The sequence below is a fragment of the Sus scrofa genome, chromosome 9 (assembly GCF_000003025.6).
Source record: "Sus scrofa isolate TJ Tabasco breed Duroc chromosome 9, Sscrofa11.1, whole genome shotgun sequence".
Lineage (NCBI taxonomy): Eukaryota > Metazoa > Chordata > Mammalia > Artiodactyla > Suidae > Sus > Sus scrofa.
In genome coordinates, this window is record NC_010451.4 from 98,488,871 (window position 1) to 98,504,998 (window position 16,128).

The following is a 16,128-nucleotide window of genomic DNA, read 5'->3' on the forward strand; positions in this document are numbered from 1 at the left end:
CTGCAAATTAAAAACTTTTCTAAAACAAAAAGATTGCTGATAGAAAAAAATACCTAGTTTTTAGCTCATATTTAAACAAAAAATAAGTAGTGATAAATAGGATCTCTTTCTCTAATACAGAAAACAACGATGTAAAAACAAAAATGTATAAAAGAATAGTACCAATATATTGCATTACACAATTATTTCTTCGGTAAGAACTTTTCTAAAGAATTTACTACCTAGCGGTGAAAGGTATAGAAAAAAATAACATTGTCAGAGGAAAATATTCTAACCTTAGTATTCTGTATGTGCATAAGAATTGATTTTACAGGAGTTCCCACTGTGGCTCAGCTGAAAGGAATCTGACTAGTAGACATGAGGACACAGGTTTGATCTCTGGCCTCAGTGGGTTAAGGGTCTGGTGTTGTCATGAACTGTGGTGTAGTTTGCAGACATGGCTTGGATCTGGCGTTGCTGTGGCTGTGGCGTAGGCCAGTGGCTACAGCTCTGATTTGATCCCTAGCCTGGACTTCCATTTGCTGCAGGTGCGGCCCTAAAAAAAAGACCAAAAAAAAAAAAAAAAAAGGAACTGATTTTACAAATTTAGACTTTCTGAAAATAATTTTATTGTGTATGATAATGATTACTATATTTTCTGTATTAAATTCTATCTTATTTGAGGAGTTTTGGAGGATTTTTTTTTTTTTTTTTTTGGCTTTTTAGGGCCAAATCTGCAGTATATGGAGGTTCCCAGGCTAGAGGTTGAATCACAGCTGTAGCCTATAGCTGCTGGCCTACACCTCAGCCACAGAAATGCAGGATCCAAGCTGAATCTGTAACCTACACCACAGCTCATGGCAAGACCAGATCCTTAACCCACTGAGCGAGGCCATGGATTAAAGCTGCCTCCTCATGGGTACTAGTCAGATTTGTTTCCACTGAGCCATGGTCGGAGCTCCTGAGATTTTATATTTAAGTTCGAACTTATGGATACCAAAACATAACTACTGAGTATACTTATTATATTTCTTTTTGATTAAATTAACTAACTCCTGGATAAATTAATAAATCAATCCTTTAAAAATTTTATTAGGATGTGTACCTATTAATTATTCTAATCACATAGCATATTTAAAACTAGTGATAATATACTATGGTTTGCCAAGTTTAAAACAGAATAATCTTAATGTTGATATACCTTTATAGATAACATTTTGTAACCAAAACTATATTTTTTAATTCATATAAAAATAAAATGTTAGTTACTGTTAAAAATACAATACTATTTTAAAATATGGAATAAAGTTTCTTTTCAAATATAGAACTACAGCTCACAAATTTGGAGGAACAACATATTTTCAAAATTAAGAATATGGAAATTTCTATCAATGGATAATAGAACACAAATTGCTCAGTTGAAAAAAACTGAAAAAATGTGGTTCCCATTGTGGCTCAGTGGTAATGAACCCAACTAGTATTCACAAGGATGTGGGTTTGATTCCCGGCCTAGCTCAGTGGATTAAGAATCTGGTGTTGCCATGAGCTGTGGTGTAGGTCGAAGACACAGCTTGGATCCTGCGTTGCTGTGGCTGTGGTATAGACAGGCAGCTGTAGCTCTGATTCCACCCCTAGCCTGGGAATTTCCATATGCCATGAATATGGCCCTAAAAAAAAGCAAAGAAAAAAATAAAAAATAAAACCATATAGGACATGATAAAAGACAAAAGAACCATTTTTAACATGGCTTCTACTGGCTAAATTTGGAACAAGTTGAGCACCAAAACAGAAATAGATCATATATCAGGTTGAATAAAGAGAATCCATTTTTCCTATTTACATTAATACTTCTACTACTAGTACTACTATGCTATTACTACCACCACCACCACTACCACTACTAGCGATAGTAATACTTAATAGAAGGAGTAAGAGAGATGGAAAAACCCTTCCACAGAAAAGAAAGTCATGGGCTTGGAGAATAGATTTGTGGTTGCCCCGGGGGAGATGGGGGGTGGGAGGGATTGAGAGTTTGAGGTTAATGGATGCAAACTATTGCTTTAGGAATGGATTAACAATGAGATCCTGCTGTGTAGCACTGAGAACTATGTCTAGATACTTACAACAGAGCATGACAATGGGAGAAAAAATTATGTATACATGTATGTGAAACTGGGTCTCCATGTACAGTGGGAAAAAAAAGTGTGTTGGGGAAATAACAATAAAAAATAAATTAAAAAAAAAACAATAAAGAAAGAAATAAAGAAAGCTTTTTAATTTTTTAAAGAGCCAGCATAGTAATAACTGATTAACGAAAAATTAATCAAAGTATGCCTAAGCTATCTTGTGAAAATTTGTTTCAGAATAGAATGCTGTCAGTCTCAAAGTCCTCAATGATTTTTTTTTTACTTTTTGTTATTATGAAGATAAGTTTTTCCTCTATACCACTTAACCACATTATCAAACTCATCACTAATAATGGAACAAAGTAACATCATGAGTCACATGAAATGATACTGTAAAAAGGACAAAATATCACCTATACAATACTTCTGCAGTTAACATGATTTTGTTCATGAGAAAATAAAGAGATAAAATGAAATTAAAGAGCATTTGGAAAAGAGCTGGCTTGGACAACTCAGAATGTTCATACTATAAAAGACAAAAATCAAAACACAAAAATTGTGATGGACATATGGATGCTCATTATATCATTCTTGTGACTTTCCTGTGATATAAAATTTTTCAGTAGAAAATATTGGGAAAAATACATATATACATTTATCACTCACAAAATTCTCATTTCTTTAGTGTCCCTAAGAGCCACTCGTTTATTTTTTTGAATTTTTTGAATTTATAATTTGATGCATTTACTTTCCTTTTAATAAACATTTTGGCTAAAAATAAACATACTTTATTTAAGATAGTTATGCCTCTTTGTACAGATTTCAGTGCTTTGTTTTAATTTTTATGTTTATTTTCATGAATTCATATGCTTGTAAATAATGTTTCTGTTCTATACTACCTAGTATTCATTAGTCTTCTTTTCATGTATTCTATGTTTAGATTGTTATCGTGGGAATGGCAAAAATTACATGGGCAATCTATCCAAAACACGATCTGGACTAACATGCTCGATGTGGGACAAGAACATGGAAGATTTACACCGGTGTGTAAATTTCCTTTTTTTAATATATAGCATGTAGTGATAGCATCAGATAGGTGTACTGAGGTCCATTGCTATTTCTTTCTATTCCTTTATATATCACAGTAAGCTAATAAAAACATTAGATTGATTGTTCTGTGCAACTCAGTTTAAGATTCTATGTAGCAAACATTTAAATAAAAAATTTAAACCAGCACAGACTTACTGAGCACTTACTATGTGTTCTACTCTGTAATAGGTGTCTTGGGAACATTAACAAAAAGGAGACATAAATTTTGGAGGAGGATGTGGTCATACTGAGAATTAGTTACATAACTTGATAAGACAGTGTATAATCAAATGTTAAATCTGGTATTTCAAAGAACACTATATATTCTCTTAATTATTAATATTCATAAAATTAATAAGCAGCTATCTTCATATAAATATATACCTTAAAAATACACTGAACAACTAAAATCTGATTGAGATAGTAGAGTTTTATACTGACACACAAAATTTTTCCATAATTAAAGGGATGGATATATAATTGAAAAAAAACCCCAGAGAATTAGAGATTTCAATATTGGACATTTATTTAAAAAGTAGTTATCTTCCACTTTACCTCAGCTATAGTTCTAGTGTGTTTGAAATTACAAAATATGAGATGTAGTTATGACATAGAGCAGATTTTTAATAAATCTCAGAAAATATGCACTAGATGAAAAGAAAAAAAGTTATATCATTTAATCAAGTACCTACAACACGGTTGCTTTATATGGGTTGGTATCTTCTTTGACCATCATAATCCTATATGGAAGATATTTCTATATGTGTGAATAAGAATTTAAGGATCCAGAAAGGTTGAGTCATTGTGTCCCTACTTGCACTTTAGCTTCAAAGTCCTTATCCTCTTTAAAAATTTACTCACAAGTGAATGTTGTTTTTCAATTAATTTACTTCACAAAAATAATTGTTCTAAAACAGCACTCTCTTAACATAAATATATAATTCACATACGTAAGCCACAGTTGTTTCAAGTAGCCATACTTAAAGAAATAAAAATAAATTATTGTTAATGTTTTTATTAATCCAGTGTTTCTAAAGCTTTTTCATTTCAATATGTAGTCATTATATAATTATCATTTTTTATATTAAAGCTTCAAAAATTGGAATATACTGATAACTATAGTACCTTTCAATTTGGACCAGCCACATATCAATTTCTCTGCAGCCACATGTGGCTTGTAGCCACTGTGTTGAATGCTATAGCTCTATGTCTTCCAAGTTAAGCAGAATTCTTCTATCATAGATCTCACTCTCTAGTATGGAATGCCAGAAAACAGCAAATGCCAATACCATATTAAAAAATCCATGGCAAAAACATTTGGGAGTTCCCGTCATGGCTCAGTGGAAATGAATCTGACTAGGAACCATGAGGTTGTGGGTTTGATCCCTGGCCTCACTCAGTGGGTTAAGGATCTGTCATTGCCATGAGCTGTGGTGTAGGTCGCAAATGTGACTTGGTTCTGGGCTTGCTGTGGCTCTGGTGTAGGCCGGCAGCAACAGCTCCGATTAACCCCTAGCCTGGGCACCTCCATATGCTGTGGGTACAGCCCTAAAAAGACAAAAGACAAAAAATAATAATAATTTGGATAAGATTGAAACAGAGTATAACTAGCTATTGTCCACAGAGAAGACATTCTCTAGTGGTAATACCATAGAGGGTCCTGTAAGCTATGATTAAGAAGTTTGGATTCTATCCTGAGCATTAAAGGGAATTCACTAAAGAATTTTAAGCAAGAAAAGTCCTGATTAAAATTAAATGTTGATTTCAACACTGATGTTTTTAAAAGCACTTTTAGAAATATAGCAGGATGGATCTAGGTCTTCACAAATTCATGAGAGACAACTGTACCATCTCTGCCTTCTGTGATTCCACATTAGAAGGTTGACAGTTTTATGTTGGAAGTAGTTATACCACAGAAGTCAGCAAGGCCAACAAATAAGGACTCCCCCACCCCCATACATGCTTCAGAATGCTAGTTAAATATTCACTGGCATAATGCTGGAAATATGCGACATATTTATTCAAGGGCTGCAATGATTATAACTCTTAATTCATTGAGTTTAGGTTTGCCTTTGGACACAGTTCAAAGTCATTTGGAAACAATTTGTAGGATATTGATGAATGATTAAGTTGCATGGTACCATTTTGGTTTAAGAATAAATTACGACTAAGTAAGGAGGTAGTACAGTGTGGTGATTCTGAACACTGACTCTGGAAAGAGCCATGTGTTAAAACACCAGTTCTACAGCTTAAAAGCTATGTGGCCCCAAGCAAATTAATTGTCCTCTGTGGATTTCAATTTCCTCAAACACAAACTTACATAATCTTAGAGCCTATCTCATCAGGTTTTGGTCTAAGGTCATATATGTAAGTTACATACAATAGAATCTGGCACAAAGTATTATATGTGTTTGCTATTGTACTGATCCAAAAAATGAACTTGAATTTGGAAAGATGTCCAAGTTTCTATGTTAAAGCTCTTCCCAGGTTTTAAAAATGACACATTAATTACATTCAAGAGTGGTGGTAATTAATACTCCAAAACAAATCTAGTTAGAATGTATACTTTTCATGACACGGTCAGGATGGCCACATAGAATTTGACTTCATTAACTTTACTGAGGTAAATATAAATGCTGATGTTATATGAGTGGGCCTGGTCTTATAAAATAATATATGGTATTTTTACATTTCTTTTGTGATAAATTTAGTTAAAATGTAAAATGAGAAAGGCTAAAGTGTTAGTTATCTCACAAAATAATATTATGTAATATATGTCTGGTGAACTTAATAATTTTATTAGCACATTATTATTAAATTTTTGGTGTGTCTTCTTGTACTTTATCAAAGTAATGTTGCTAGTGATGCTCCTTTACAGGTTTCTGAAACATAAAAAAAAAAATTTTTGCTATAGCTTGTATTTTCCATGCATTTTGAAATTTAGCTCTTTGTCACTTCTTTTTTGGTAATGTTTCTCCATTTCTATGTACAGGGATATTGTTACCTTGCCAGTATAATTATCAAATAAAAACAATGTCATAAAATCTTTTATCATTTTATCTATGCTGATTATTCAGCCTTGTTCCTGAATTAAAGAATGTGTTTCCAAACTGCAAGAACAACAACAAAATAAGTCTCAAACAAAATAACCGAAATTCACAGCAGGTAGCTTATGTTGCATCTATAATGAAAGTTATGTGTTAGTATTATACCTTCTTGGTGACATTTTGTTTCTCTTGGACAAGATGAGCATCTTGTGATGTCCTGTTTGTTGTTTATGCAGGCATATCTTCTGGGAACCAGATGCTAGTAAGCTGAATAAGAATTACTGCCGGAATCCCGATGATGATGCCCATGGTCCTTGGTGTTACACAGGGAATCCTCTTATTCCTTGGGATTATTGCCCTATTTCTCGTTGTAAGTACATTTTGAGATCTTTTTTTCCAGGTGAATTATTTTAAATATACTGCCTCTCCTCTAAAATGTTATCTTAATCAGAGGTGAAAATAATACAGGAGGGCTAGAGTTGATCCCTAAATAAGAATGCAATGCAGACAGCAACACACATACACATATTTATCTCCTCTAGACCAGGAGATATTTTGCTGACCTTTTAAAAGAGATTTTCCTCTCTCAGAAGTTAACTATTTGGAATCCAGAAGCAATAAATTGCTATGGTTCTTACTGAGCTAGAAAGACCTCCTTATCCCCACTGCCAGTTTTTACTGCTTAGCCTCTGAATGTAGCAGAGCTCTTAGTCAAGTCCCCAGTCCACTAACAGACCCACAAACAGAGCAGAGATAGTGGTGCTTCCATTTTATTCTCAGTTTTTTAAGCCAAGACTAAGGAGCCTAAAACACTCCATCCATTTCTCTGAGTCCAAGATGATTTTGTTAAAAAGTTATTAGCACAGAGAGTAAAAGATAGATGTAAAATATATAATACATTATATATTTCATACAAAAGAGCTTCTATATAGCAGCTAAAAAAAGATGAGATGACTCAGGAGAAAAATGAAGAAAATGAATCTTCAGGAATAAACATAATTAATGAATAAACATTAAAAACATGAGAAAATATAAGGATTATAACAAAAATATAAGGTATAAGAAATCATTTCCACCTATTAGATTGGCAAATAAGAAAATGATTGGTAATGTACAATATTAGTGAGAACCTGGATAATCAGGCCTCTCAATACTGTGCTGCTTTGTGTACTGGAAAATCTGTATGGAAGTCAGTTTGGGAAAAACGTATCAAGATTTTCAACCTCTGCACTGAAGACATTTTGTACTGGATTAGATCTTTGTTATGGGAGGCTGTCCTGTGAATTAAGAGAAGTTTGGTAGTGTTCCTGGCTTCTACCCACTAGATGTCAATAGTACCAACCTCTTCCTCTGATCATGACAATCAAAATTATCTCCAGACATTGCCAAGCGAGGAGGAGGGCAAAGCCACCCCCACTGAGAACTGTTAATGTCAAGTAATATATATTGAGATGGAAATATATCCTCCATATGTTATTGAGGAAAAGAGATTTATAAAGCTCTGTTAGTAGCAAGAGACCATTTTACTATACTATGTTATCTCGTATCTGTTTATATAAAACATGTTTAAACACAAAATTAAACTGCCTTCTTGTTTAAAGAGGACATAGTTTTGTATGTTCAATAAGAATCCTGTTTTAAGAATGTTTTTACTTTTGAGACAAGACAATAGCAGGTAATTGAAAATAGCAGCAAAAAATCTCTTTAAAAAGAGATTAGATTGAAGAAATGATGTTTGCTCTAAAACATAAAACAAGCACAAGTCTATATTTTCCATAATCTATGTTAAAGAGATAATTTTTCACCTTAAATAGAAACACTAGTCATGTTTCATGAAATTTTGGCAAAAAAGCAAACTTTTAAAACATATTAATAAAGCATATCTATAATTAAAATTTGGAATTTCCCAACCTATTTTAATAAAGAAATGTTCTATAACAGTAAAAAAATATATTTTCAAAGAAACAGTATTTCATATTTAATTTCATCAGCTTAAATCATAGCCTTTAAAATTAATCAGTGTTTTATTAATGTTCCTCTACTTATCCCAAATTAGGGTTCCATAGGTCCTGAAAATGTTCTTTTATAGAAGATATCTTTTAAGTTTTAATACTAAAATAAACAAACAAACAAACCAGCTTTCCGAACTTCTCTGATGCACACACAAAAAGCTTTTTTTTTAATGGTGAAAGGATTATTTTGTCTAAATAGTAGTTTTATTGCATGGTAACTTTTGGTGAATTTTCTACGATTAAGGATAATGGAGGCTAAGAGATTGTACAGTGACTTTGTAAGAAGTAAAAATATCGATAACAGGGACTATTGCTTTCCCTACAGAATTCCAGATTTTTAAAAATCACACTAGCTGAATTTTAGCACTAGATGTAGTTAAGAGTAAAATGTTCCTAGAGAATCTCAGGGAACTGAGATTTGGTTTATAAACCTAACTGAAACAAGACTCTAATAATTTAAAAGTTTTTAACACATACTGTCAACTAAAATTTTTAAACTAAAAGTTAGTAATGTGCCATTGAAAGACTTCAGAGTATTTAATGAAATGCTACTTCAGATAACTCATTTTTATTTCAATGTATTCTGAACATTAATTAATTTCAATAAATATTTTTACACTGTCATTTCTCTAATTAATATTTATAGCCATGATTTCTATATATTTTCTCAGGGCTAATAAAATTTATCTTTAGAAGATTTGGGTTCTTATTTATTTAACTGTAGAGAGCTGTATAAATCATTTTCACACTATACATCTGTATTACAAAACATGTAAACGTTTATATTTCCCTCTTCAAAAAATGCTTACAAAATAATATGTAATATATTCATATGATTATCAAAATGCAAAAATAAAACTTTAGAAATGCCTATGTTTGTCTAATACATACCCACTAAGTTATATTAGAGAAAATCCTTAAGTATTAACCACTGAGAGTATGTTTTAGAGTTTAAAGTCTAACTTCCTGGGTAAGAATTTTAGTTTTATCACTTTAAGTACCTTGGGTAAATTACTTCCATCTCAGTTCGTATTTAATTGTTCATTTACTAACAGTTTTAAATTGAGCTCCTATTGTGTGCAAAGCCGTATATATCATGATATGTAAAGAAGATATAAACAATGTTTCCTATGTTCAAATAGTTTTCAGTGCAGAGAGGAGACATTTACATAATATTGCAAATACAGTCATTTAAGTACATATATATTAATATTAATATATATAATGAGAAAGGAAACACAGATTTTGCCCTGGAGACATAATATGCTGTCCATAAAGTTTCGAACTTTTGTTGAAACTTTAAGACTCTATTAAAAGAAAGCTTTCTTTATGCTTTCAGTAAGAGTGCATGTTTGGTTTTGAGGCCATTAAATATACACACACATACAAACACTCTTCCATAGGAAAAATTTCTATCATTGACATGTTTTCCTTCTTGAAAATTAAGTTGAATTAAAATAAAGTAAGATTTGTATCATGTAGTTGTTCAAATTTGGGTACTATGATGGATATAGTGAGGAAAAAGTAAAAGGAGTGAAAAGAGTATTTTATGGTAAAATGGAAAAAGCCTAGAAAGCAGTTTCTCAAAGTTTTGCTCAATACATGCAACAGAAGATACTACAGTGTTTTTTAAAAATTCATAATCTAGCCAACAATCCAGAATCTTTAGAAATCTGACTTTAAGCAGAATAGCTTATTCTAAAGTGTGAGAAAAACTGGATTAGAGGAAAAAATACATACATATACTATTAATTATTAAAGCTCCCAAATTAAGTATCTATACATTTTTAAAAATTTAAATATTTTAGCAAGGCACAGTAATGCACTGTTCTTTGTTCACCTATTAACTACATGCTTAGAAATAGGAAACAATATGCAATTAAGAATACAATGAACGGTCTAGTCTTTCTCATCACGACAACAGAAAGAACAAATATATAGTTATTTTAGAATTTTTAGGTAATTGACCTTAATGGAAAAATCAATATCCTTGATGTTTTAATGATCATAGTTTGTGTCAATCCTAATTTGTACTATGAACTAAAACAGTGACCTCAGCTGACTCTAAGACAAAACCCTCTCCAAGGATAAACTAAATGGAAAGGAAAATGATGAAATTTGTATGCCCACCTTTATGCCTATTCATTCAAAATATTTAGATGTGGGAGTTCCCACTGTGGCTTAGCAGGTTAAGAATCTGACATAGTGTCCATGAGGATGCGGGTTCAATCCCTGGCCTTGCTCAGTGGGTGAGTTAAGGATCTGGCGTTGCCACAAACTGGCATAGGTTGCAGATTAACGGCTCAGATCCCATGTGGCCATTGCTATGGTGTAGACCACAGCTGTAGCTCCAATTCGACCCCTAGCCCGGGAACTTCCATATGCCACAAGTGTGGCCTTAAAAAAGAAATAAGAAGAAAAGAAAAACTAGATCTGGAAAATGAACACAACTAAAAACCCTTTAGTATATATTACTTTTTTTAGGATCCCCATAAATAAAAATCAAATGTGCATCTCCTACGAAGGAATTTATATGCCATTTTTGTTTTGTTGCTGATTTATTTGAGCTCAGGGCACTTCCAGGGATTAATAACCAGTTGGTTCTAAACAGTGCCTGAATAAACTCTATGCCATTAATTCTGAATAGTCAGACGTTAAACTCCAGGAAATGTCTTGTGTACACTCATTACTACTTTCAAATCCTAGCATCTTCCAAGCCTTTTTCTTTGCAGCAATTAAACATCGACCAATAGGAAGGTTATAAAAAAAAAGGAGTAAGTATGATGTTTTGATTGAAATTTATTTGCAGTTTCTAGTGTCTTTTCCCACATACTTTCCCCCATTACCTAGAAAAAACAATTTTTGAAATATTCTAATAAAACATAATTATATTTTGTTATTTCTCTTTTCCTGCAAGTGGCCTTGATTTCTATCTTCTTAAATTCTTGAATTTTCTGAAACATATAAAGTTTCAATTATCCTTAATCATATAAAAATAAGTATTTTTCAGAAAAAAATATAAAAGAACATGGTTTATTTATATGAATAGCCTAAGCAAACAATTACAAGCATTAGTGCTATTCAGTGAAATGTTTACTGTGTACACTGTTTGGGATCTTGGGAGAATGAGGCAGCTTCTTGCCAGCAGTGTAATTCGATCTGCCAATCTCTTTCCAAACACATACCCAAGAGCCATCACAGTCATAAAACAAGGCTTTTCTCTCATCACCCACTACTAGTAGGTACATACTGTCAATATTCTCTAGTAAAAGTGGTATATAGTTATTCATAATGTAAAGAAATTTAGCAAATTATCCAATTCACAGATTTTTGGATTTCAATAATTTGGGTTCTGTATAATAGAAATATGTACATAAAAATTAAATGTATACAAATGTATTTGGTTTTACAGGTGAAGGTGATACCACACCTACAATAGTCAATTTAGACCGTAAGTAATCTTTCAAAATAATACATTATATTTGTGACTCTATATGTCAAAAACAATGTTATTTTCTTCATAAAAATATAATTATATAAACTTCCATCATAAAAATAATCTATTTGATTTTATTTAAAATTTTTGTCTGTGTGCATGTGTAAAGGTGTTAGAAAGGAAACTACATACTGAATATTGTAATTCAGTGCACTCTCAGGAAATATATTTAACAATGAAAAAAGCATGCATATTGCTTTTAGTTTGAGGCAGAATGTATCTAGTGGACTGCCACTAACCTTTAAATTAAATCAGGATTCTAAATTCAGAAAGAATGAAATCAGAAGGTTGGAAGGTTATGCAGTATCTTTATCCTGCTCTATCTTTAAAGCTCTTTGCATGTTCTACTAGGCAAAAGATTACACAATCTGAGGGGTTCACTTAATCCTCAATTTAAGAAAGTGTCTTGGGAGATGCTTGCACATATTTCTTAGGCTGAAGGAAGTTATTCAAATGTTTTTATTTAAAAGAACACCTGCTATGTCCGAGGCTGTCGAATCAAATGGAAATCTATTTTAGACCATGGACAGGCAAGAAACATTGAGGATGGTTGGGAAAGCGTGCTGTATTATATCATTTGGATATAATGATTTAGACATAATTATGTCACCTGGATAAAATTTCAGTAATATAACTTTGCTAACATGTTTTAAAATGGCTCTATATTCCTACTATATAAATTCAGAAGTAATAAACCAAATATAGTTTTTTTTTCACTTAGGCTCCTGCTTTCCATTGACATTTAGAAATACACACTATAAATAATATTGTTCCATTTTATGTTGAGGTTGGTAAGGGAAATGCAATTAATGTTAGACCTGAAGTACTTGTTCATAGTGACTATCACGTCACTATCATGGCAATGCTGTTGTCCTTGAGTTGATTAGTTTTCTGTGTTACTAGTCTATGTACATGAGGATAGCAAACATTTTGGGCCTGATTTAGCACTGTAGTCATACTATTTACCTTTTTTTGTCTAAAATGTTTCTTTTGATACGACTACGGTAGTTATATATGTCTTGTTACCATTGCACTTAAGAAAGCAAAGAGGCACTGGTTATTTCAAAATTTTGTCAAAATGTTATGTTTGGTCTTCTTTTTAGATCCTGTAATATCTTGTGCCAAAACAAAGCAACTGAGAGTTGTAAATGGAATTCCAACACGGACAAATGTAGGATGGATGGTTAGTTTGAAATACAGGTAACTATTAATAGACACAAATCATTCATATTTGGATTATGTGCAAAAGTCATATTCTCAGCAAAATGACCATATGTGTCATGAAGGCTGTGCCCTCCACCAGGCACCCATATGAGGGGGATACAGGAGGGGACTGATCACATTCTTCTTGCCAAACAGCCCTAGATTTCACAATTTATGCCCCTAGAGATGGTGATATTTTAAATGTTTACAAAGGCCTCATATGTGTTGACATTGTCCCTGATGTGGCACTTCAGTTATCATTAAGTAAAAGACACAGAGAACCTATTTATATACTGATATCACCACAGTAGTTATAACAATATGTTATTAACTTCCCAATCTTGGATCTTATGAGATCATTCTCCAACAGGTTTATGCATTATCATATCAAAATTTTTATATTTGTTTTTAATTTCTGACTTTTTTCATTGTCATTCTAATGAAAAATGGCAGTAATTTAAAATTCTAGAATATTTTATGATGAAAAAGATTAACAAATTGTATTGATAATTGAATAGTCTTGGAATTATAATGTTTGGTGTGGCTAAAAAATTCTTGATGCATCTATTTCTCACTATATAAGAATCAATGACATGTTCTATGTAAAATCATTTTTCAAAATATACTAGTATTTAAAATTAAATTAGTAATTATGTTATAAGAATTAAACATTGCAGATAGGAGTTAAAACCTCATTTCGCACATTTCTAAATTCTACACATACTATATTGTTAATCGTAAGTTAAAATGTCTTTGTACATATATTCATATATATATATGAATTTCAACATGCAACATAACCCAAAATGCACCTGAATTCTAGTCATATTTGCCTTTGTTTTCAAGATGACCCATGTTTCTTCCTCTGCGATTTTGTGCTGTTATTCCCATTGCATGTTGTAGCTTTCTTCCTTCACATTTTACTCCTGGAAAATCTTTCAATCTTTAAATATATACACAAATATCTCCTCTTTTTGGAAAACCTATCTCTTCATTTCTAGCCTCCTAGAATAGTGGAAGAAAGTATAATTTTTTTTTTACTGTAATTAAATCACAGTGATGTTAAGAAGACTGACAACTTGAAACTGAAGTTTTTTATGAATAAGTCAATTCTCAGCATTAAGTTTATGTTTATATATATGTGTGTGACTTTATTTTTTATTTTATTTTATTTATTTTATTTTATTTTTTGCTTTTTATGGCCACACCTGCAGCATATGGAAGTCCCAGGCTAGGGATCAAATCTGAGCTGCAGCTGCCAGCTTACACCACAGCCACAGCAATGTTGGATCTAAGCCGCATCTATGACCTACACAACGGATCGCAGCAATGCCAGATCCTTAACCCACTGAGTGAGGCCAGGAATCAAACCTGCATCCTCACAGATAGTAGTCAAGTTTGATGCCACTGAGCCACAGCTGGAACTCTGATAGATATGACTTTAGATACTGGACAGAAGATGGCCTAAAGTTCTATTTTATTATATCTTTCAAGGAGGAACTCATCAAATTTTATAAATATTTTCGTTGATAATTACAGTGTAGCTGTACTAGGTGTGTAGTACTGAAATAGAATTGTGAAATTCACCACAATATTAAAGCTGATTTTATAATATGAAGACTTAATAAAAGGCTGTAAAATTGGGGAGGAGTGTTTTATTTTCTTTATTATAGAAAGTATTCCAATAATCTTTATCTTTGAGTTAGAGGTTCTTTGCAAATCTCACAACTCAAGAAAAAAAAAAAAAAAAAAAACCTCAAATATGCTGAACTTATTCTTACCCATAAACGACTGTACAAAAATATTCCCCTAGAAGTCTCCATTCTTGGATAAGCAGGTGAAACTGTTTTTCATCAGATCTGATTAGTATAAATGTTTTATATAAAGCACTTTTCCTTTTAAATCCAAGTTCTTAGTAACAATAACTGTTTAGCTATTCCTCCAAAACTCATAGAGAGGAACAGAAATTAAAACTCGATATATATTCTTATCCTCCTGTGTGGTATAGGCTATAAATAACTGTGGTCTTAGTCTGGGAATCTTATTCTATTACCCTCTGAAGCATTGAACATCTGTAGTCTTTGGAAATGTGAACTGTGAATAGTTGTACTTTTTTCCCACATCTCTGCCAAAAAATAATAGATTTACAGATTTGGATATCATCAAATAAATGTTTGAGTATTTATTATTCTCTACTAGTATTTTATAATTTCCTAGATGATATGTCTTGCAAAATTGTTTTAATTTTAATAAAATCTTATATTGCTGGTCTTAAGCTGAACAAATAAATTTACTCCAAACCAGGTTTGGAGTTAACATGTTAACATGTTCCAGGTTAACATGTTGTAACTAAATAATGGTAATGAAAAAGGAAACAGTACATAAATATTACATACAGTTTTCAGATTTTAAAGAAAAACTCAAATTTTCATTTTTATAATCAAAACAGGTCTAATTATTTTACATTTGTAGCACATACTTTCTCTCCCAAGGATAGAAATAGGCACATGAACATGTCTGTAGGGAATGGATCTTGATGTGTAGTAACAGGGTTACTTATATAAAAGTTTCATAAAATTGTAATCACACTATAAAGAAAAAAGTGCTATTGCTACAATCACCAAACATCATTCTTCTGATACAAGGATTACTCATTTTATTCTAGTTGGGTTAATGTCTACATTTTCCTCTCAGATGCGTTTATTTTTAACAAATGGAGCCCTAGGTTTTACATTAATTGGCAGGCATACTTTCTGCACAGATGTTACTTGTTTCTCTTTCTTCTTTCTCTTAGAAATAAACATATCTGTGGAGGATCATTGATAAAGGAAAGTTGGATTCTTACCGCAAGACAGTGTTTCCCTTCTCGGTAAAGTATTTCTGAAACCAATATTTGTTTTGAGCATTTAAAAACACATATGGCTTCTAAGCTTTTAGGCTTAGAATGCATACTCATTAAACAAAGATTCACCAGAATGGGGTGAAGAAATTAATTTCTTTTTTAGAATCAGCTTACAAAATCTACTTTGACTTAACTGATACTTAGGGGTACTACTTCTGTTGACCTCTTTGCACGATTAACACTATTCTCATTTGGCGGAAAATTTTGCTAAAATTATGTTAAAGATTTTTGCTCCAACCTCTCTCTTGCACTCTGTATTTCTAGATAGAAATTA

The 16,128-nt window shown here is 32.0% G+C and overlaps 1 protein-coding gene and 1 long non-coding RNA gene across 6 annotated transcripts in view; one reads left to right on the forward strand and one right to left on the reverse strand.

Moving 5' to 3' along the window:
* Positions 1-16,128, forward strand: part of HGF (hepatocyte growth factor) — a 75,803-nt gene that overhangs the window by 51,100 nt on the left and 8,575 nt on the right. For all 5 annotated transcript variants that reach the window (XM_005667687.3, XM_013979787.2, XM_003130222.5 and 2 more), the window contains 5 exons: positions 3,046-3,148; positions 6,478-6,611; positions 11,666-11,704; positions 12,853-12,949; positions 15,747-15,821. In XM_005667687.3, coding sequence (XP_005667744.2) covers positions 3,046-3,148; positions 6,478-6,611; positions 11,666-11,704; positions 12,853-12,949; positions 15,747-15,821 — 448 coding nt within the window. The remainder of the gene's footprint in view (positions 1-3,045; positions 3,149-6,477; positions 6,612-11,665; positions 11,705-12,852; positions 12,950-15,746; positions 15,822-16,128) is intronic.
* The window catches only part of LOC110255496, a 293,636-nt gene continuing 282,219 nt past the window's right edge, over positions 4,712-16,128 (reverse strand). The window contains exon 4 of the long non-coding RNA XR_002335883.1: positions 4,712-6,076. This is a non-coding gene — a long non-coding RNA (uncharacterized LOC110255496). The remainder of the gene's footprint in view (positions 6,077-16,128) is intronic.